The following is a 22,090-nucleotide window of genomic DNA, read 5'->3' on the forward strand; positions in this document are numbered from 1 at the left end:
TGACAGGCCGGGCCTCCGGCATTGTTCTCCACTGTCCAGAGAGGGGTAGGTCTGTGTTGGCTGGAGGGCGGTGCACGCCCTGCGCGAACCATCACCCAGCGCAGGCCTGGGGTCGCCAGCTACTGGAACCTTCTTTGGCCTCCTTGCCGATTCCCCGAGCCCTCCTGACTGTCTGCAGCAGGGACGCGGGGCTGGAATGCGGTGCTGAGTTACGGCTTCGAGAGATGACCAGTGGCCCACCCTAAGGGCAGAGGAACACCTTGCAGAGAACGCCACAAGGGCAAGTGACCTGTTGCAATCTGAAAATGCGCTGGGCCTGAGCAGTCTCCGTTTGACTCGAAGGGTAGAAAAGTACACAGGTTGCCCAAAATCTATCTCTTTTTTAACCCCTGTCGATAAGCTTTTTATTGCATTTATTTATTGTCCCAAAATCTATCCTGCCGTGTGCAACCTAATGGTTGCTAAATGGAGTCTCTGGATAAATCGATTTTCTAAACCAGGGCGTGGTTGGCTCTTTCCTATAATCCCAGCACTCCAGAGGCTGAGGCAGGAGCATTGCTTTGAGGTTGAGGCCAGCCCAGGCAATAGTGTGTCTCAAGAGCATACTAATGGGCCTGGGGAGATGGCTTAGAGGTTAAGTGCACTGGCTGTTCTTCCAACGGTACTGAGTTCAATTCCCAGCAACCACATGATGGCTCACAATCATCTATAATAAGATTTGCTGCTCTTTTCTAGTGTGCTCTGCCTATATGCAGACAGAACACTGTATACATAGTAAATAAATATTTTTTTAAGTAAATGAATAAATAAAAACTCAGTGTCCAATCTTAAAAGTGAAGAAACAGCCTGCCTCCATTTTAGACTTAAGGCAATCATTTTATTTCAAAGGTTGTGCAACCCTACCTTTGTTTCTAAATGTTATATGACCACCTTGTTATGCCCACCTTGCAAACCGTGTCTGTGTTTCAGGAGCCCGTGTAGAACCGACTTGTGTGTATGTTCTGCTCCTGTCACCCGGCCTATTTTGCCCACCAAATCCCCCATTTGGAAAGTCCCTTCTCCTGGGCTATAAAAGCCTTGTCTTCCTCACATCCAAAGCTTACCTCTCAAAGCTTGCCTTAGGGAGAGGCAGTCCTTGTACATGAATAAAAGAGCTTTCATTAACTGCTTGCTTTAATTAATTTGGCCATGATGATTTGGGTCAGAGGTCTTCTCCCATCTTTGGGATTAATATAAGAAGCTTTAAAATGCTTCTGTTTTTTGTTTTTTTTTTTTTAACTTCAGAACCTCAGCTGGGTGGAGTGGTACACACCTTTAATACCAGCAATCAGTAGGCAAAGGCAGGCTGATCTCCTGAGTACAAGGCCAGTTTGGTCCCCAGAGCAACTTCCAGGACAGCCTGGGCCCTGTTATACAGAGAAACCCTATCTTGAAAAAACAAACAAACAAAGAACATTACTAACAACAACAACAACAAATACATATACATATACATACATACATATATATATATATATATATATATAAATGTGTGTGTATAAAGGTTTTAACAGAACACACTTTAGCCCTTGGTGAATGGGAAGCCAATAGACACAACTAGATTTGGGACAAGAAATTAAAATCTCCTTATCTTCCCACCTTGGAAGATGTTTATACAAATATTTTGTCTCCACCCAGGAAAGCCTTTGTTTGCATAGAGGCCCACTGCTGTAGTCTACAGAGTTGATGGCCTGAAACAGTGACTCCTTTTTCCCTTCCTCCATGTCCTGTGTGCCAGTTCTTTTCCACTAGCCAGCTGCACAAGATTGTGAGGCTGGCCCTCAGCCAGTGGGGAAAAGACACAGTCACCACCTGAGTTAGAATAAAAGCCAAACGCACTTCCTAGTTTGCCTTGCAAGGACATTACATTGGAGTGGCAGTCTTTTTCTTTTCCACCCTAAGCGTTTCTAACTAGGAGAAACTTTGGACAGCTCCCAAAGCAGTTTCTTCAAATAAGGAAATTTGGAGGTGGGGAAGGAGGGGAGCCCACTTTATGAATATTTATAGTGGAGAGAATTGCCATTCCATCTGTAGGTGGGCAAATTCCTGCAGTGCCAACTCACGCCTTTTCGCACAGAGCAAGTTTTAAAATGACAGAGAGGTCTGGTGTGATGGCTCCTGCCTGTCATCAACCCTGGCAATCAGGAGGACTTCTTCAGTCTTAGCCCATCCTGGGCCGTGGTGTGAGACTCTGGAGCTAGGGTTACAGGTTGTGAGCCACCCCACATAGTGAGAACTGAATTCTGGGAGAGCAGCAAGTGCTCTTAACCACTCGGCTTTCCTCCCAGCCCCTCGATTGTTAGTCCTAGAACCCCTGGGATACATTACCCGGTATCAGGGAAGCCCTCGATGCTCAGTCCTGGAGGTCAGTACACCCAGGATACAAAACAAAGCTGTTGGAGAGCACAGACTAAAAGCAGATAATTTAACAGGACAATGAGCCAAGTTTTACTCTGCAGTTACCTAGGAGATGGACTAAGCAAGCACCCTTCTGGTCTACTCTGCTGCCAGTAGGAGGCAGCAGTTTCTCCCTGCTTGTCAGCAAGAACCTGTTCCTTACATAGGATTTAGAATTTTATGTATACCCTCACACAGTGTGTGCCATCTTAGATATTTGTACAAAATAAATTTCTCTCAAAAGGTTGAGGGGAGGGCTGGAGAGATGTCTCAAAGATTAAGAACGCTGGCTGCGCTTGCAGAGCTCCTGAGTTTAATTCCCAGCAACCACATGGTGGCTCACAACCATCTATAATGAGATCTGGTGCCTTCTTCTGGTACCAGAACACTGTATACATAATAAATAAATAAATCTTAAAAAAAAAATGTTAAGGGGAAAGGATTCTTTCTGATGACTGAAACTTAGGCCTCTCCTGCCTAAATCCAGGCTGAATTTAGTGTAGAAATTGGTGTTGTGTTTATTTCTTGAGAGCAAATTAAGGTGAAATTTGTAAGCAGTAGAAAATAGTGCTGGCCTCCTGGGCAAAGAGAAGGCCAGACTCTACTTCTGTCAACTAACAGGAGCCATTGAGGCCTGCGCAAGCCCCAACCTGTCCGTGGTTTGGGGTTGCTGTCTGCCTCATAAAGCAAAGTGGAGGAACTGTCCTCTGGAGAGACAAAGTTGTCATCTCCTCTGAAAAACCTCCCACATCATCCGCTTTGATGTTTTCCAGGAAAATGGGGTCTTATGAGGAGTCAGGATTTTTCAGTTGAGGTCAGGAGAATACAACTGCAACTAGCAAACCCTGGGTGTACTGACCTCCAGGACTGAGCATCGAGGGCTTCCCTGATACCCGGTAATGTATCCCAGTGGTTCTAGGACTAACAATTGAGGGGCTGGGAAGATAGCCGAGTGGTCAAGAGCGCTTGCTGCTCTTCCAGAATTCTGTTCTCGCCATATAGGGTCGCTCACAACCTGTAACCCCAGCTCCAGATCTGATGCCATCTTATGGTTTCTGTGGCACTCACATACATTTGGCATAGTCTCATACAGACACACAAATTTAAATAAATAAACAAAAAACTGAGGGCTGGAGAGGGGCTCAGCAGATAAAAGCACTGGCTGCTCATTCCAGGTTCTGTTCTCAGCACCCACATGGTAGCTACAAACTGTCACTCCTATTCCAGGGAATCTGACACCTTCTTCTGTGTTCCTCAGGGGGTAGGTGTGCACACATCCATACATGCAGGCAGAACACACATACACATAAAATAGTAGTGGACCAAGTGGCTTGCTGGACACGCAGAGCCAGAAAATGGTTCAGAGAGAAATCCAGTGAAGTGTGTGCTGCCTCCAAATCCAGCATTCCTCTTTCTTGGTGGTAGGAGGGGCCACCATTAGGAATCTAGAAGTCTCAGGGACTTCTAGAGGAATTTCACCTTTCAGCACATATGTTTCTTGTCAAGGTAGGTTAAATAGTTGCTAATTCCAGTCAGCCTGTTACTAGTATTATAAACTGTGTGGGACAGAGAGAACGAGGGAGACTAGGCTGTGACACACACAGGGGTTGATAAGAATGAGCCTTTCTAGTCCTGCCAATTGCAAGAGCAAACATTTTTTTTTCTTTTTTGTGAGTTTTGCCTACAAGTATTTCTGTTTGAGGGTGCCATATCCCCTCAAACTAGAGTACAGTTGTAAGCTGTCATGTGGGTGCTGGGAATTGAACCCGGGTTTTTTGGGAGAGCAGCCAATGCTCTTAACCTCTAAGCTATTTCTCCAGTCAGGAGGGAGAGGCAAGAGGATCATGAGCAAACAGTTCCTGATGGTCTTGACTGTAACATGAGATGACTAGCTACACACTGATCAGGTCTGCACTGATTTGCTCTGGCAGCCAAACCAAATCTGGAGCAGCAGCTATAGTTCAATTATGACCTGAATGACTGATAATCCACTCCATTCTGAGATCTGGACCAGCTAGAAGGAGCAAAAGGGCAAGTGGAAGGAACTATAAGCTCCAAACTGAAATACAGTGCTTGCCAGGTATGGCAGTGTCAGTCTTGCTTTACTGTTTCCATGGTGAAAGGACAGTGATTCATAGTGGATCTTCTTCCATTCCTTTTTTTTTTTTTTTTTTTTTTTTTTTTTTTTTTTTTTTTTTTTTTTTAGACAGGATTTCTCTGTGTAGCCTTGGCTGTCCTGGACTCGCTTTGTAGACCAGGCTAGCCTCGAACTCACAGAAATCCACTTGCCTCTGCCTCCCTAAGTGCTGGGACTACAGGCGTGTGCCACCACTGCCCGGCTTCCATTCTTTATTTTACATCGCTTCTCTAAACCACTGCAATCAGGGCCTGAAACACAGCTAATGATGCAGCCCTACCTGTGTATATGGGTTGTGAGGCTCAAATGAGATTGTGTAAGCTAAAGTACATTGTTGAGGGCAGCAGAAATGGGTAAGAGGTTAAGAGCCCTTGACGTACTTGCAGAGGACCCAGGTTCAGTTCCCAGCATCCCTATCAGACCACTCACAACCTACAGTAATCCCAGCTCCCAGAGCTCTAACTTCTGGACTCTTAAGGGCACCTGCTTTCACACAGCATATACTTGCTCACAGACATAAACACTCGTACATATATTTTAAAATACAGTTAAAATAGGAGATAAGGGGTAATAACTATCTTTAATCACCTCCTTCTCTACCTCTTAAATAGAAAAACAAATCAGAGAACTAGAGGGATGGCTCAGTGTTAACAGCACTTGCTCTTTTTTCAGAGGACCAGAGTTCAGTTTCCAGCACCCACGTGGGAGCTCCCAACTGCTATCCAGCCTATTATCTCTCACCAAACTTAACCTGAAGTCCCTCCTCCTTCAGGAAGCCTTTGTTTTTTTACTCACTTATCTTTCATCTTTTGAGATAACCTCAACCTATAGCCTAGGTTGGACTGGAAATTCCCATGTAGCCCAGGCTGCTCCCAAACTTGTGGCAATCCTCCTGCTTCTGCCTCCTGTCTGAGTGCTGGGGTCACAGGGCTGAGTCGCTACACTAGGTAGAGTTTTCACTGACAGTCGGGTTTCGATCTCATCAGTTTCTCTCTCTCCTGGCTGCTGGTCTAGAAAAGCCTTCAGAGCAAGAACTGTATGGGTTAATACCTTGTGGTACTGTAGATCAAACCCAAGGCCTTGTCCATGCAAAGGCAAGAACTCTACCAAATCTATACCTAGCCTTTATGTCAGTATGTTTGCATCCTCCACAAAATACTTCAGGTCCAGGTATTTGCTGAATTAATGTTACTAGAAAATAAAAACCCAGCATGGTGGCACAAGCCTTTAATCTCAGCACTGGGGAGGCATAGGTGGGTGAATTTGAAGTCAGTCTGTTGTTAAAAGTGAGTTCCAGCCGGAGTTTGATAGTAAGAGCCTGTCTACAAAAAAACAAAACAAAACAAAAAATTAGAATATAGCTCAGCTGAAGTGCTTGCCTGGCATGCACAAAGCCCTGGATTTGATCTCAATACCACATAAAACCAGGTTTTCAGCCTATAATCCCAGCACTCCAGAGTGGAGGCAGGAGGATCAGAGGTTTAAGGTCATCCCTTCTATACAGCCTGTAGAAGACCTCCCTGGGCTACACAAAAAAAACTCTCAAAAATAGTAATAAACAGGCTGGAGAGATGGCTCAGTGGCTGAGAGCACTGGCTGCTCTTTCAGAGAACCTGGGTTCAATTCCCAGCACTTTCATGGCAGCTTAAACTCTTAACTCCAGTTCGAGAGGATCTGACACCCTCACACAGACATACATGCAAAACACCAATGTACATAAAATAAACAGTAATAATAAACAACTGAACAGAAAAATGTATGGACCCCGCCCCCACCCCAAAGAAAAGCCAGGCAGTGGGGCTCACACCTTTGATCCCCAGCAATCAGGAGGCAGTGGCAGGCAGATTTCTGAATTCAAGATCTTTATGGTCTACAGAGTGAGTTCCAGGATAGCCAGGGCTGTTCTACAGAGAAACCATGTACCAAAAATAAAACGACAAAAAAGTATGACCTTCCAGCCTAATGAATTTACAATTTAGGCCTGTCAACAAACTAGCAGATTTTCTTTGCCCTTCTGTTAGACTGTAAGGAGGCTTACAGGATTATGGGAAGAGTAAAGGGCATCCTCATTGTTCACACAAACGCCCACCCACCACCCTGAGGTCTTTACAAAAGAAAACCCCGACAAAAATAGTTCTAGATGTCACCTCCAAGAAGGCAGAACAGGTGAACATACAGGCACGTTCCACCGCACCAGTGTTCTCTTGGGGAACCGTTGCCATTCTTTAGACATGGTCAGGACAAGATGGTTCAAATGAGGACCACCTGCAGGCCTTGCACTTGGAGAGAACCATGTCAAGAGTGAACTGGAAACTGTCTCTTTGAAAGTCCTTTTATTTAACTCCTCCGACACATGGTTGGGCAGAGAAGGCCTCTACCTCCCCTTCAGCATCTTTGAAAGAGGCCCAACACCAGGCACTGAGTTTTTCCCCTAAGCAGAATGAACAGGCCAATCCACCATGAATCTCTCCTAAAGAAAGAGCCCTCTCCCCTAGTACTGAAGTCAAGCATATTCCCACAGCTCGTAAGGAACCGACATCTTAATTCTCAAACTACTGCCTCTAAGAGTTTGTGCCTCACTTTAAGGAGGCACATCCAAAATGGAGTCTTCTCTGTATGTCCAGCCTGAACCCATCACAATGGCTCCCACAAGAAAGGCACATGAAGACTGCAAGCCACTTGAAAACAATGGCTATAAAATTTAATAGTTCTTCTGTCTCCCGACAGATCCTTGTAATTCATACTGTTCTAGCCCAGGGCACAGGCACCTCTGAATGAGAAATCAGCTTAAGATTCTGAGGTTACCTAGAGAAAACAGCCTTTCCTCCTATTACAACAGCCACTTTGTGTTTTTCAAGGCCTCTCTTTGCTGTAAGCCCTCTTGAACTACAAGGCCAATCCCATTTTTCTAGAGCATATGACAGGGACAGAGTTCCTGTGTTCCCTACCCAGCCTCTGGCTGTGATTATTCTCTCCCTCTCCTACCAGGCCTGAGAGTCCTCCACACAATGTCCACCTGTCCCCAATTCCCAAGTCAGGTGCTTTACTTAACATCACGGTCCCTCCACAGCACCAGCATCTATAAAACTGAGGCCCCTTTGCTTTCAGTGTCCTTCCATGGCTTCCCACTGTTTTGAGGAACATCAGATGGGCCTTCACCATCCCACTTTGTCCCACATCCTGGCCACCATTGCTATTCCCTCAGAGTGAGTGGTCCCTCCCTCAAATACGTAAAGATTTATTTTATGTATATGAATGCTCTATCTGCATGTACACCTGCATGCCAGCAGGACACATTATAGGTGTTTGTGAGCCACCATGAGGTTGCTGGGAATTCAACTCAGGACCTCTAGAAGAGCAGCCAGTGCTCCCAACCACTGAACCATCTCTCCAACCCCCGTCCCCCAAATTCTTTACCACACCAATCCAGCTCCATCTGTTCCCCCCCAGGAAGCTGCTAATTATTCTGGTTAGATCCAGCCTTCAATTTCCAGCTTAAGCCCAAGGTCCAGGATTCTGCTCATTTCACTGATTCCCTGTGGGCTAATCTGTCTCTGGAGCTAAGGAATACAATCCTTATAATGTCCTCTCAGGCATCACATTTCTTTCATGGAGCTCAGTGTTTTGTGCATCATCAACTGGAACCTTCATAGAAAATGTCTGAATGGACACAAAATGAGATTACCAGTTTCCACAAAAGACATGCACCTTGCTAGGAATGGACAACTTCCCAAAGAGCCCTAAATGTTTTCACCAAATACACACTGGGACCCCATGCATGGGTTAAGAATGCATAAAGTAAGAGTGTGGGCAGCCATTAAGGTTTCACCCATCAACTGCTTCGAAGAGTACTCTGGAAGTCTTGCTCCCAGAACCATTTCTGTATTCTCCCAGTAAGCACCAGTCGAGGTCTGAAACAGCTCTTATGTAGCTAATCAGGACATGCAAAGAGAGGCAGCCCAAGGTTTGTAGTTGAGATCTTGGGCAGAGCCACCTGTTCCTAGCTTTTCGAACTTCGGCTGAAAGGTGTCAGGAGTGGGAGGCTCCCGAGGATTAAAATGTCATGCATTGTGCAGGCCCACGCCAAGTCCCTCCTAACTCTGCTCTGCATTACAAGCTTCATCAGTGAACACCTCCTGCTTTTCTGGGAAGACGAGAACAAACATCTGGAAAACTGTGAAAAAAAATGACAGGCAGCCACTGGCATTTGTGTTATCATTTGTAGCTTCTGGTTTTTGTTTTCCTTTTAATTTTTTTTCCTAGAAAAGAAAAAAACACAACCAGGGAAATTTATATGACAAAGTATCAGTGTCAGAATGGCAGGGAAAGAGAAAGAAAGGCCAGAGGAACAGGAAACTAGTAAAAAGTGGGTTCCAGATCACAAGGAACTGTCCGCAGGGTCAAGTCCTCATTCACTTTGGCATGCATATTTGGCGCCTGGTCTTCTGGCCTGCTCCCCCAGGTACTATGTTAGGGAGAGCTGGCCACATACCTCAGAAACCTGCCAAGGACGAGCTCCGGACTTCACAGAAAGGTCGTCTTAATTTAGCTCCTTGATTTTGTGCTCAGGCATCACCTGGCAGCCTTTCTTGCCTCAGAGAGGGTCTGGAAGAATGGGAGAGTCATACTGGGGCACACTTTGGCATTCCAGCAGGGAACTCCAAGCAGATGGCTTCTTATGGGCACACTTGGTCTTCATCTGCATAGGCATTTGTCGACATATTCACCATTCTTTCTGGCCAAAGAATGGGAGGCGACAGTCTTCTTGTAGTCACAGTTCAACGACTATTCATTCTCCATTCTTGTTCAAAATGTCTGTTGTCTTAAGGGTGGAAAGAGATTGGAATTTACCTCCCTTTCAGCTAGCACTAGACTGTCACTTTAAAGAAGCTCATAACTGAACAAGAACAGCTTGCCTATCTAGATCCATGCTGCAGGCTTCTCAAGTCTCGCCTACCTTATGCCCCAGGTCTCCAGGCAAAAAAAAAAACAACAACAACAACAAAAAACAAAACAAAACAAAAAAACTGGACCCAAGGCAAACAGAATAGCTAGAGTAACAGCCCAGTAGCACACTGCAAGACCAGCATACATTCCAGAAGGGGAGAGGGGCATGCAGCAAGCTGTAGCCCCAAGTCACAGTCTAGGGCCACACTGACTCTAAAGGCTACAGCCAGGCCTGCATGTCTGACAGGGTCCTGACACCAATCCGATGGGCCTCTGGGTGGAGTACCTATGTGGAGAGTGGAGGGTCCTGCCCTGCTTGGCCCCTGTCCCTGAACTGAGGCCAGGTTACGCCTCAGTGCCACAGTTCTGAGGAGCACCATGCTGGCCAGCCAGCCAGGCCATAGTTCTCAGCCCCGCAGGGGCCATGTGGCCCTAGTTCCACAGAAAGGCCCCAGGGAGCCACAGCTGCCTGAAAGAAGGAGCCAGGACAGAAAGCCTGCATTCTGTTGGAGAGACTGGGAAGAGTGACGACAGGCTCAGAGGGAGCTATGGTCCAAAACATTGCAGAGCCATAAGGATGGGAGACATCTCTGAACAACACCACCTTATCCCTACTTTAAAAAAAGAGGGTATGGCTGCTATTGCTTGGTTTTGTTTTTCCTTGTAAAGCCACTCACATTAAAAGGTGAAGGGGCTGGACCCCTTCACTGGGGTCCTTGATAGGATCAGTTTCTTGCTTGGTTCTGCCTCCCTGCCTGGTTCCAACCACAGGAGGCCAGGGCAGGGCAGGAGAGCAGTTCTGCTCCCAGCAGCAATTCCTTCTCTCCAGAAAACCAGAACACACATGAGGAGTGGCCCAGAGACTAAAGTGCAGAGAATCCACGAAGTGGATGGCTGGGCCTGGGCACTCTAGAAGAAATATGGAGTCAGCCCAGAGATACATAAGTGGTACAAGTGCTGGGCCTGGCAAAGTGAACCTGCATGGCACAGTCCCCTTCCCCTTGTGCCCTGTTGGCACCTCTCTCAGGGACTGTCCACCAGCAGCAACCCAAGGAAAGTCCCAGTCCCAAAGACATGGCCCACGGAGAGAGGAAACTTATCTGACCATCCCTGGTTGGAAGGAGCCAATGAATAGGAAAGGAGCAGAGGGTGCGGGGAGAGGAAAGAGTGCATTAATAAAATTAGAGTCCCGGCTCTGCAGAGCAGGGACACATGGACAGCCCTAAAGGCAGAGTGTCTTCTGAGGAAGGTTTGATGATGATGGTCAGGGTCCTACCGGTGAGACCTGCTGGGGGAAGTGGCTCCTCTGGGTGTAAGAGGAGCTGTGGCACTGGGGGAAGGGCTGCTGAGGAAGAGAGCCCCGACGTTAGGGTGTATAGGCAGGGGGCGGCTGGAACTGGTTGATGACCTCATACTCTGCTGGGTAGGGGTCATTCTCCTCCATCTCAGATAGTAGCTCCAGTGCTTGTTCTTCCTCCTCTGTTGGGTAGTGGCGCAGGAGGTTGGCTGCGGTAGCCAGGATTGAGGCTCCACCAGCTCCCGCAACCAGGTAGAAGCTAACAGCAAAGGTGACGTAGACCTGGGAGCCGTGGTACTTCTTATGCTGTTGCTGCAGAGCCAAGATGAGCTCCGAAGCCCAGTAGGAAAAGCCAATGACGGTAGCACACTGCAGGACTGGGAGAGAGACGGGCAGCACAGAAGGGGGTCAGCATTTAGAATGCTTAAGAAGCCAGGCACCCAGGTCTTGGGCTTGCCTGGCCCAGGGCCCTAAGAACTTTCTTGGCTATGAGACTCTTGGCTTGGGACTGAGGACAAATATCTGACCCATCTTGAATAGACAGGGTCTGTCTTAAGGATTACTGTTTAATGGTGGGGAGCTTATCTAACATGCACAAGGCCCTGGGTTCAATACCTAGTACCATCCCATACCCCAAAAAAAGGAAAGAAGGAAAGAAAGAATACAATTAGATATTAAGGCTCCTGACTGCTTCTGGGCACTGAGAAGGAATAGACAGGATCATGCAGTTTTGGGACTGAAGTCGGTCACTATCAAAACCTAAATTGACACACCAGCCCAAGCCTGCGTGAGGAAAGTGGCTGCACACACACACACACACACAGAGAGAGAGAGAAAGTAGGCCTAGCAGGGAAGTGGGGAGAAACTGACCATGTACACCAGTCCAGACAAGACACCCCAACTCCTTCTATGCTTACACCAGGCCCTAAATTTCCATGAACTTAAGTTGTCCATTTTAGAAAACCATGAGCTTGCTGTGGAATCCCAACATTCCTTCTACTGCTGGGCAAATTATTCACCAACGACAGATGCCAACACTAAGGCACCCCATGCCCTGAAAGGCTGGAGCTTATTACACAAGCTTCCATGGAGAGACAGTCCCATGTGCCTCCATGCTCCAGGGCAGGTCCCCTCCCACACGGGCTTACCTGTGAGGATATGAGCGAAGGCATAGCGACGGGTAATCTTCAGAGCTGGGTGCTTGGGCCCGAAGACATCCAAAAGGAATGCAGAGAGACTACACAGAATGCCCAGGAAGCAGAAGGCAGCAATGACCCTCAGGAGCAGCACGGTCTGGGGGTTCATGCAGAAATCTGTGGACAGAGAATGGAAGGCTTCATGCCCAAGAAACACCCTGAGGTAAGCAATGTACATGAAAGAATCTTGGTTGCACTCCCTCAGGCTCTAGGACACGGAAGCCCTGAAGGGCACTGTATGAGCTCCTGCTGCAGCTGCTCTGGAGAAGCATGGGACTTCCACGCTGCAAACAGGAGTCACCTGTACACTCACATACTTTTGCCTTCCTTTTTTTTTTTTTTTTTTTTTGGTGTTTTGGGACAGGGTTTCTATGTGTAAGCTTGGCTGCCCTAGACTCACTTTATGGACCAGGCTAGCTTCGAACTTATAGAGATTCACCTGCCTCTTGCTCCTAAGTGCTGGGATTACAGGCATGCACCACTGCGCCAGGCTTAAGTTCCTTTTCCAGCCAGACTAATCTGGGCTAACTATGTTTCTTTGCACTTGCCATCTTCTTCCATTTCTATGTCCTTTTTTTGTTTTTGTTTGTTTGTTAGTTTGCTTTTTTCAAGACAGGGTTTCTCTGTGCAGCCTTGGCTGTCCTGGACTCACTTTGTAGACCAGGCTGGCCTTGAACTCACAGAGATCTGCCTAACTCTGCCTTCCTGAATGCTGGAATTACAGGCATGTGCTACTGTGCATGGCTCCATTATTCTTTCTTTTTTAAAAAAATTTATTTTGTTAGTTATTATTTATAAAGCATTGTGCCTGTGTATCAGAAAGGGAACCAGATCTCACTATAGATGGCCATGAGCCACCATGTAGCTGCTGAGACTTGAACTCAGGACCTTTGGAATAACAACCAGTGTTCTTAACCTCTAAGCCATCTCTCCAGCCATCTTTTTATTTCTTTTTGAGACAGGATCTCATTTATCTCAGGCTGACCTCAAACTTGCTGAGCAGGGATAAAGATGACCTTGAATTTGTAACCTTCCTGCCTCCACCTCAGGAGAGCTAGAATTACAGGCATGCACCATCACATAATTTTATGGCACAACCCAGGCTTTCTTTCTGGTAGGCACTCTACAAACTAAGTGCCATGCCTGGTGCCCACCCTCCTTCTTTCCCTTCCTTTTGCTTTAGAGACAGTCTCACTGTGTAGCCAAGGCTGGCTTCGAACTTGTGATTCTCTGCTTCAGCCCTCTGAGGACAGGAATTACAGGTGTGTGCCACCAGACCTAGCTTCAAACCATTTTTCCAGATCCTGACAATTAAATAAACTGCCATGTTACGCTATTGTGCTAAAGGATGCTTTGGGCCAGCAGGGAAAGGCCATTGATTTCTGTGCTGAAACAGCCAGAGAGACCAAAGCCAGAGGTCAATAAATACTCATTTTCCACTTATTCATTCATTCCTTTCTTTTTCATTCCAAAACAGACATTGAACTTGGAGACACTGAGCTAAGTGAAGTCAAAAAAAGAATGCCAAATATTGTATGATTATGTTCATGAGATGCCAAGAAGTCAGAATCACTGACACAGAGTGGGATGGTGGCTGCCAGGAGCTGTAGAAAGGGAGGGCAATGCGTTAATTGTGAGTTTTTAGTTTGGGGTCATGCAAAAGTTCTGGAAATGGAGAGTGGTAAAGACTACCAAGGACGGAACTATAAACCGCAGGGCTGGGCAGTGGTTTGCCCTTGTAATCCCAGAATTTGGGAGGTGTTGTCATGAGGTTCGGGAGTTCAAGGACAGTTTCTGCTACTTAGCAAATCTGAGGCCAGCCTGGGCTTCACAAGACCCTGTCTCAATCACTTCCACCAGAACCAACCCCCATAAAAAAAGGAGAGATGACTCCATCAGTACTAGACAGCTGAAACGCAAGCCAGCAAAGTGAAAGCTAAAAGGTCAGAGGCCCTAGAAGGTTCAGAAACCAAAGCATTTTAATACTACCAAAACAGGGGAGTAAACTAAGGAAAAGGAAGTGCTAACACAGGAGAGGCAACATTCAGGAGTCCCCAGGGTAACAAGCACGCACCCAAACAGAGCAACGTGTATTTCCTTACAGTATTTAAATACCCTTTAAAATTTTCAGTTAAACAAATCATCAGTCTCCTTTAAAAAAAAAAAAAAATAAAAAAAAAAAAAAAAAAAACATTAAAAAAAAACATTCAAGTCATCTTTTGTTAGACATTATTTTAATTTTAATTTTTTTCAAAGGATTTCTTTTTTTAATATTTACTTATTTTATGTACACTGATGTTTTGCCTGTATGTATGTCTGTGTGAAGGTACCAGATCTTTTGGAACTGGAATTATAGACAGTTGTGAGCTGCTATGTGGGTGCTGGGAATTGGACCAGGACAGCAACCAGTGCTCTAAACCTCTGAGCCATCTCTTCAGCCCCAGTCAGCCTCCTTTGAGAGCTGTGCAAACTATGATGGCTTCCCAAGCACAGAACAGAATAAAGACTGATCCAAAGAGGAAGCAAAGGCAAGGTGTGTTGGTGCACGCCACTGATCGCAGCACTTGGAGACAGATCTCTCTGAGTTAGAGGCTAGCTTGGTCTACACAGTGAGTCCCAGGCCAGCCAGGGGTACTTAGTGAGACCCTGCTTGTTTGTTTCTTTTTTTCTTTATAGTAGGAAACAAGTCTCCATTTCCTCTCCCTCCTCTTCCTCAGCTACTGCCAAGTGTTTTGTTTGAGCTGGTCAAATTCATAGGCTACTGTCTCCTTTCTTGAGTTCTGATGTCAGATTAAAAATCTGAAGGTTTCATACTAAAATCTGTACACCTAAACAAGATAAGCAAGGAGGACTCTGGGTAAGATGATCAATCCTCACTCAAAAAGGCAAATGGGATGGACATCAGAGGAAGGAGAAAACAGGGAACAGGACAGGAACCTACCACAGAGGGCCTCTGAAAGACTTTACCCAGCAGGGTATCAAAGCAGATGCTGAGACTCTTTGGGCAAAATTCAGGGAATCTTATGAAAGAAGGGGGCAAAAGAAAGACCTGGAGGGGACAGGAGCTCCACAAGGAGAGCAACAGAACCAAAAAATCTGGGCACAGGGGTCTTTTCTGAGACTCATATGCCAACCAAGGATCATGCATGGAAATAACCTAGAACCCTTGCAGATGTAGCCCATGGCAGCTCAGTCTCCAAGTGGGTTCCCTAGTAAGGGGAACAGGGGCTGTCCCTGACAAGAACTCAGTGTCTGGCTCTTTGATCACCTCCCCCTGGTGAGGGGAGAGGGGAGAGCAGCATTACTGGGCCACAGACAATGCAGCCAGTTCTGATGAGACCTGATAGGCTAGGGTCAGAGGGAAGGGGAGGAGAACCTCCCCTATCAGTGGACTTGGGGAGGAGCATGGGAGGAGATGAGGGAGGGAGGGTAGGATTGGGAGGGGACGAGGGAGGGTGCTACAGCTGGGATACAAAGTGAATAAGCTGTGATTAATAAAAAAAAAAAATTAAAAAAAGGAAACGAAAATCTGAAGGTAACAATCTTCACTTTCTAGTGTACATCCCAAACATCAAGGTGCTTCTGCAATCATATACCAGGCCCTCAGAAGGTCTGGGATAATAGAAATTCCCAAATACAAGTAGTTCAAGTTTGCAGTCCTAAGAAACACCAGTAACAAACACCAGAGGAAGGTAGACAGATGGAGGAAAAACTAAGAAGCTAAGTGATGGTCCCACTGCTAACAAGAGACTCAAGCCAATAGATGCTGGCCTTCATGGGATCTTGGGCCGTGGGAGAGGCTAAGCGCTTTGTGACTGACATGTGTACCCAGCCTGGGACTCAGAATTCTACAGGTAGATGCTGGCAAAGCCTCCATCTGGCTGCCTTCACAGCTATCTGTCATCATCTTAACTGCTGAGCACCTGTTTGGGACCAAGCATACAGCTCAGGTGATTACATTCTGCCATGGAGCTTGCCTGTCCTTGAGTTCTGCCAGAAGCCAGTATCAGCCCTCATTGCATCCAGCACTGCCTACTCCAGACAGCCTTCTGAAGGGACCCAGGAAGAAGGACTTGAGGAAGCAAGGGCTTACTCCTGGCTCTGATTTGAACATTATTGAAAACTGAGCCAGTTTTTTGGGGGGTCTGCATGGCATATGGGAGTGCTGGGGCAAGACGCAAGTGCCACCAAGAATGCCTGACAGAGACAGTGTGTAAGGGCTGACACCACAGGCCCCTTTACAGCAGTTCACCTGTACACCTCAGTGCAGCCAGGCACTCCGTGTGAAGAAAGGACACGACATTTCAAAGACACTGGGTTTTGATGCTCGAACAGAAAATGTTCTCTTTATTATGCTTAAAAATGTGTACCTGTATATCCATGCCTATGTACTTTACAGTTTTAAAGCACTTATTTTAATAAACAAGATATGCACATGTTAAAAAGCTTGAAAAAAAAAACACCCCTGTCTTTACCTGCCCTTCTCTAGAGGCAAACATGGCTGAAGGTACAGGAGCCTGTACCCACAGATGGTCAAGCATTATCTTTGCTAAGCCTGACTGCCACCCTGGAAGGCATCACACGGTTGAGATGAGGAGTAAGAGGCTTCTGAGATTAACTGACTTCCTTCAGGTCACACAGTGACCCCCAGACACTGCACTGTGCTGCTTAGAGACCACTAAGCACACACTGGTAGCTTTTCTTATTTCCTTGACGGAGATAATACAGAATTCCAAGTAGGAATACTAAAAAGAAGGGTCACACGAACTAGGATGAACACTGCAAGACAGCAGCTTAAGGACTCAAACTCTTTCAGCAGCGACAACAAAAGGTAAGAAGGTGTGGATCACCGTGAGCAGTGTTCCTTCAGGGGCTTAGGACAAAACTGGCTCCTCATGGTGTTTAAACCTGAGCAGCACCAAGGGCGTCTGAATACAGTTCTGGTCAGGGGTCAGGACACCAGAAACACTCTACAGCTGATCAAATGCTAGCTCTACCACAAGCTACATTCAATCTTCAGCAAGTCACTAGACGGCTGTTCTAGTGGCTCGTGTGAAAGCAGTAACACCTGCTTCGCCCACTGTCCACCGGATGCTGCTAGGAGGGAAAGCGAATCCTTATTCAGCCAGACTCAACATCTCGCCTCACTAGAGTGACTGCGCAGAGGAAGCACTTCTGACGCCAAATTCAAGCATGTAGTATTTCAACTGCCCTTCTCTACGACAAAGCTATCGGGCTTAAGACAGTGATTCTCAATCTTCTAAATGTTGCGGCCCTTTAATACAGTTCCTCATGTTGGGGTGACACTTAAATGTAAAATTATTTCTGTTGTTACTTCATAACTGCAATTTTCTGTTTTCTGATGGTCTTCAGTGGCTCTTATAAAAGGATCGTTTGACCCCCAATGGGGTCAGGACCCCAGATTGAGAAATGCTAGCATAAGGGGAAAGCCAAATGCACACTTCCCTTTGTGTGATGCTAACATTCCCAGAAAGGGGCAGCAGGGGTGGGTGTCTTAGCATGAGGAATGGCCAGAAGGTAGGTAGGTAGCCCTCATCAAGAGCATCTTCTGAGCCAGAGATCTCAGAGTCTCTCTCTTCTTTTCCTAAAATGCCAGTATGGCAGGGAAGGCAGATAATACCTTTTTCCCCAAGAGGCCTTCCAGAGACACAAAAGTCTCCAAAGGCTAGGTAGGTAGGTGTGATGTTCTGTGGGAGAGAATGGCCATGTGGGTCAGGGGCTTGACTTTAAGTTTGAGCCAGTGGTTTGGTACACTACATTCCAGACCCACAGTATATCCTAGCCTTTCCTCCAGTTGTGTTCTGCCCTGTTTATTTTAGTAAACACTTCTTGACTGTCCCTTCTAGTCATCAAGGAAGAAGGCAGCTGCTATGTAATAAGATCCTAAGGAACTGACTTTGACCAAGGTCACTGGTGAGTCACAGGGCTGGATGTGTTTTGAATGCTCTGGCTCTTCCGACCTACCTGTCAGTAGTTGGCCCCCTACACACCCATCTGTGCTGAAGGCTTTAGAGCTGGTTTCAGACCACCTCCCTGCTGTTGTTCCCTTCCCCCTTCCTCACAGGGGTTCCCGTGGGCTAGTGGAGCCCCCACGGGCCCAGCCCCTCAGAGCACCTTCTCCCCAGCTTTGCATGCTCTCACTGCAATTCTTGGGTTTCAGCCAAACCTGCCCTGGACCACCAACAGTGTGGTCTCTAGTGACCAGATGGGTCGTCTTACAACTTCAGTGGTAGAAGCCAAGACACCGGAGGACAGTCCCCAGGGCCTGGCGGTGGCAGCAGTGTGTCACCACCTATCAGGTGCACAAGCACTCCCTGGAAGATCCTTGATGCTCCAGTAGCTGTTGTCAGTCTTAGTCACTTGACATCAAGTCCCCAACGTCCTCATTCTCCAAAACTGCTTCCTGAAGCTGGTGGTGGGGCTGCCCTTTGCTGGCCACATTAGAGAGGAAGAAAGGGCTTTCAGGGTCTGTTCCAGACACCAAAAGTCTGAGCATGTCTAAGCCTTCTCTGGACCTAAGCCCAGAGAAACTGTGTGAGAGGATTCAGAACAGAATCTGTTGAGCTGGCATTTGCTACGCCTTCATGGATCCGGCCACACCGAAAGGGTGAGGAGCTCTCTCTCAGGTCAAGGCAGAAACCAAGTTGAGCCTGAAACCTGAGAGATAGTGTTGGAGCTAAAAAAAGAGCTGTGGTAAAAACTCAACCAAAGATGCTTTGGCTTCCCAAACCCCCTTTCTGCCTCAAAAATGGTCTTTTTCTTTGTTTGCCTTGGTGTGTGTGTGTGCGTGTGCAAGCACACGAGCGCCTCACCCCTAATAAAAGCTTTTCATTACTGGCAAAACAAACAAACAATCCAAAACAACAACCACCAAAACAAAAACCAATTAGAACAGTAGATGGCAAATTGAACATAGCTCTAACAGAAAGGAAAAGAAACTCAAAGGGCACTAAGGTGTGGCGGTGTCAACACTCTGTACCATGTATCTACTCACTGTGTCTGAGTAGATTACCTAAGCTGGGGCCTTTGTAATAAGGAGCAAATTAAGGCAAATGTGAAGTGCGCTTAGCTCCATGCCTGGCACATAGGCTTGCTCTGGAGCCTTCCGGCCCACCTCACAGTTCTCTGCAGAGACCTGGCAGGGGGTGCTTCCCTCTGCAACTATCTGTATTTGCCCAGGACAGCTCTGCTCCTTCCTGGATTGGGCTATTCCAGGCCCCCACGGTAGATCATCAGGTAGGCTTAAAAATCAGCAGTCCCACAGGAGACCACATGCCTGAGGTCCACTAGATACCACAAAACACAGAGGTAGAGAGCAGCAGAAGAGAAGCTCCAAGGGACCAAATTCCTTGCCTTCTGCAATGGCTCACAAGGCCCCACTGCCAATGTTCCTATTTATAGACAGGAGCCAAGTGATCCTGCCATACAACGGCCAAGGAGATGGGCAGAGCAGGCAAACCACACAAAGGCTAAGAGATCTAAACATGTAGCAAATGCAATATAAAGCTTAAGGCAATATGTTTGAGAAGGACAAAAATCTGATCTAAATAATTTCTTAGAAACGGCAAATACATCTTTGAACAAACAAAAACTTGCAATAAGAATGGGTTTTTATTTTAACATGCCTTTGACAGGCATGTACACCAAGGCAGGGTATCATGAGATCTTTCTTTACAACAGCTGAAGTAAAGCAAAATACAAACATAATTAAGGAGACAGCACCATTTTATCCTGGCATCAACTGGCAGTACCAGTGATGCCATCCAGCAGGGCAAGCCTGGGGACCTCACTGCACTTTTCTTCCTGGATCTCTGAAACAAGGATGTAAGATCAGATTGCCTCTTTCCACCATTTGAATGTTATGGATGACCTGCAAAGGACAAGCATCATAAATTCTTTCCCAGTTTGTGTGTGACAAAACTCCTGAAGCAGAAACACTAGAGCATCAAATGCAAAAGGCCTGAATGAAGGTGAGTGCAGAGAAATGGAAGACTCAAACTCCATAGCTTTTGTGCCATCGGGTATATGCTAAAGAAAAAGCTGCATATCAGAAAGCCTCTATCCAGTGTTTAATCTTGGTCTTAAAGAGCCAAACTCAGGAAGAGTTTGAAAAATATTTCAAACAAAAAGCCTCCATCCTGTTCTCTATAAATCATCCTAAAGCCCTGAACGTGCAAATTACAAAGAGAAGCAAACTGTTAAGAGAACTCACCAAGAAAGACAACACCAGGTGACAAGATAAGGATTTTCCACCTAAACCCACAGCAGTGTTTTTATTTCAATGCAGAGGGAGATGCTGCTCTTTTCACCACATCCTAGGGCCTGAGCCCTTCTAGGGACACCTTGCTCATATCTAACAGGAATGCACCAGAGCTAAACGCTGGCAAAGAAGCAACGTGAGGACTTCTGAGACTAGTTCAAAGGACTTAAGAGTAACAAGATGTGGCCATCTGGGGCCTACTGACCATTTTTAAGTTAAAGATCAGGAAGTACAGTCCTGCTTTCACACCGCACAGCCTTTATCCTTACTCCTAGAAACCCAGGAGGAGCAATGAGGCTTCGGGGCCAGCCCCTTCTCTAAGCTCTGGACTCCTATTTCATCCAATAACCAGAACAGATGCTTTCTTCTGCCTGCTGGTGTGGGAAATCCCTTGACGAATAAAGTAACCGTCTCAGTCAGGCATACGTGTAAGGGCATGGAAAACCAATTTCCAACTGCTGGCAATGAAAGTGACATCCTATGGCCTGGGATGCCACAAGTCCTCTGTATTGTAAGTCCAATTATCACGGAGCACCAAAATATCTTTTACAATTAGTCACATTAACAGTTCTGTTTTCTCCATCCATCAAACTGCCCCCAACAACTGTATCTGACAGGTCTGTTAGAAGGGGGTGGCTAACTGTGATATCTAACATCCTTATTTCTTCTACCTGTAAAGTGCCCTTCTGTCAGAAACCTAAATAGCAGCAGTCTGGCTTAGCATGACGGTGAGGAGGAGTAGGTGCCTGGCTGAATAACATTAGAATTAACGAGGGGCTAGACCCCCAAACAGAGCCACCTGGTGGGCATGAACGCCAAGCAAGAATGGGGTTGTTTCTTTTAACGAACGCCTCTGGTTATCCATGGTTCAGCCAGTCCCTTATCTGTTCTGCACCGCCCCTCAGGCCGGGAGAGCAGGAGCCCAGCGCCCTCACCTTTCAGCAGATCCGGGTGCACGTAGCCCAGCACGTCCGAGACCCCCAGCTCCTGGCGGGAACAGGTGCCTCCGTGGATGTGCAACCAAGCGGGCTCCGCGAGGGCAGTGCACAGTGCCGTGATGGACAGGGCGCCAGGCAGGGCCGAGGCCAGGCTCCGCTCCGGCTGCTTGGGCAGAGCGCCGCTTCCCGGGGTTCTCCGCCGGCGCCCTCCCGGCAGCCCTGCGCCTCCAGGGGCATACATGCCCGGGGCCGCCCGCTGTAGCTCTGCGGTCGCTGCTGGTGGCCGCCGGCCTCAGCGGGGCTCGCAAAGCCTGTCTGTCCCGGGTGGAGAGCAACGCAATGGGCGGCTGGCCCGGAGCTGTCAGGGCCCGCACCAGAGACTGCGGGGTGGGACCCAGGGCTGAGCACAGACCAAAGGACTGCGGGAATTCGGGGGGCGGGGACCAAGGGCTCTGGATGAGGGGTGCTGGACCAGGACTCCGAGAGGACAGGGGGCTAGTTGGGCTGTGGACCTGCCGGGATGAACGGGAGGAGGTCCCGGGGGTCGGAGGAGACTTGGACCCGGGTTATTGGACAGAGGGGTGCTGAGGGACGGAGGATGCGGCTGGGCCACCGAGATCGGGAATCCGCACTTTGAGGTACGACCTAAGCCACAGTGACCCTCCCTACTCTAGTCCCTGCTCCTCACCGGTCAGCAGACCTCAACGCTGGGACGGCGCCGCTCCGCCGGGTCACAGGCTTCTCAGCTGCCGGGGCCGAGCTGTCCCAGGCCCCAATCCCGCAACGCCCAGCCGGAGTCCGGCTGATGCACTTCCGGCTTCCTCCAACCCCACCCCACCCCGGCCTCCTCCTCCTCCG

At 47.6% G+C, this 22,090-nt stretch overlaps 1 protein-coding gene across 3 annotated transcripts; it reads right to left on the bottom strand.

The window, feature by feature from the left end:
• Window positions 1-8,779: 8,779 nt before the first annotated feature.
• Tmem127 (transmembrane protein 127) lies at window positions 8,780-22,047 on the bottom strand. Of its 3 annotated transcripts, none has more exons than XM_055618063.1 (4): window positions 21,933-22,047; window positions 21,230-21,547; window positions 11,966-12,130; window positions 8,780-11,194 (listed from the first exon to the last, which is right to left on the bottom strand). In XM_055618063.1, the coding sequence occupies exons 2-4, from the start codon at window positions 21,471-21,473 to the stop codon at window positions 10,887-10,889; spliced, it is 717 nt and encodes a 238-aa protein (XP_055474038.1). In that variant the 5' UTR covers window positions 21,474-21,547; window positions 21,933-22,047; the 3' UTR covers window positions 8,780-10,886. The 3 variants fall into 3 exon arrangements, with proteins under 3 accessions (XP_055474038.1, XP_055473978.1, XP_055473901.1); XM_055618003.1 differs by having other exon boundaries at window positions 21,230-21,543; window positions 21,921-22,047; XM_055617926.1 differs by having other exon boundaries at window positions 21,921-22,047.
• Window positions 22,048-22,090: the final 43 nt, after the last annotated feature.

Source organism: Psammomys obesus, unplaced genomic scaffold, assembly GCF_907164565.1.
Source record: "Psammomys obesus unplaced genomic scaffold, mPsaObe1.curated_primary_1811, whole genome shotgun sequence".
Classification (NCBI taxonomy): Eukaryota; Metazoa; Chordata; class Mammalia; order Rodentia; family Muridae; genus Psammomys; species Psammomys obesus.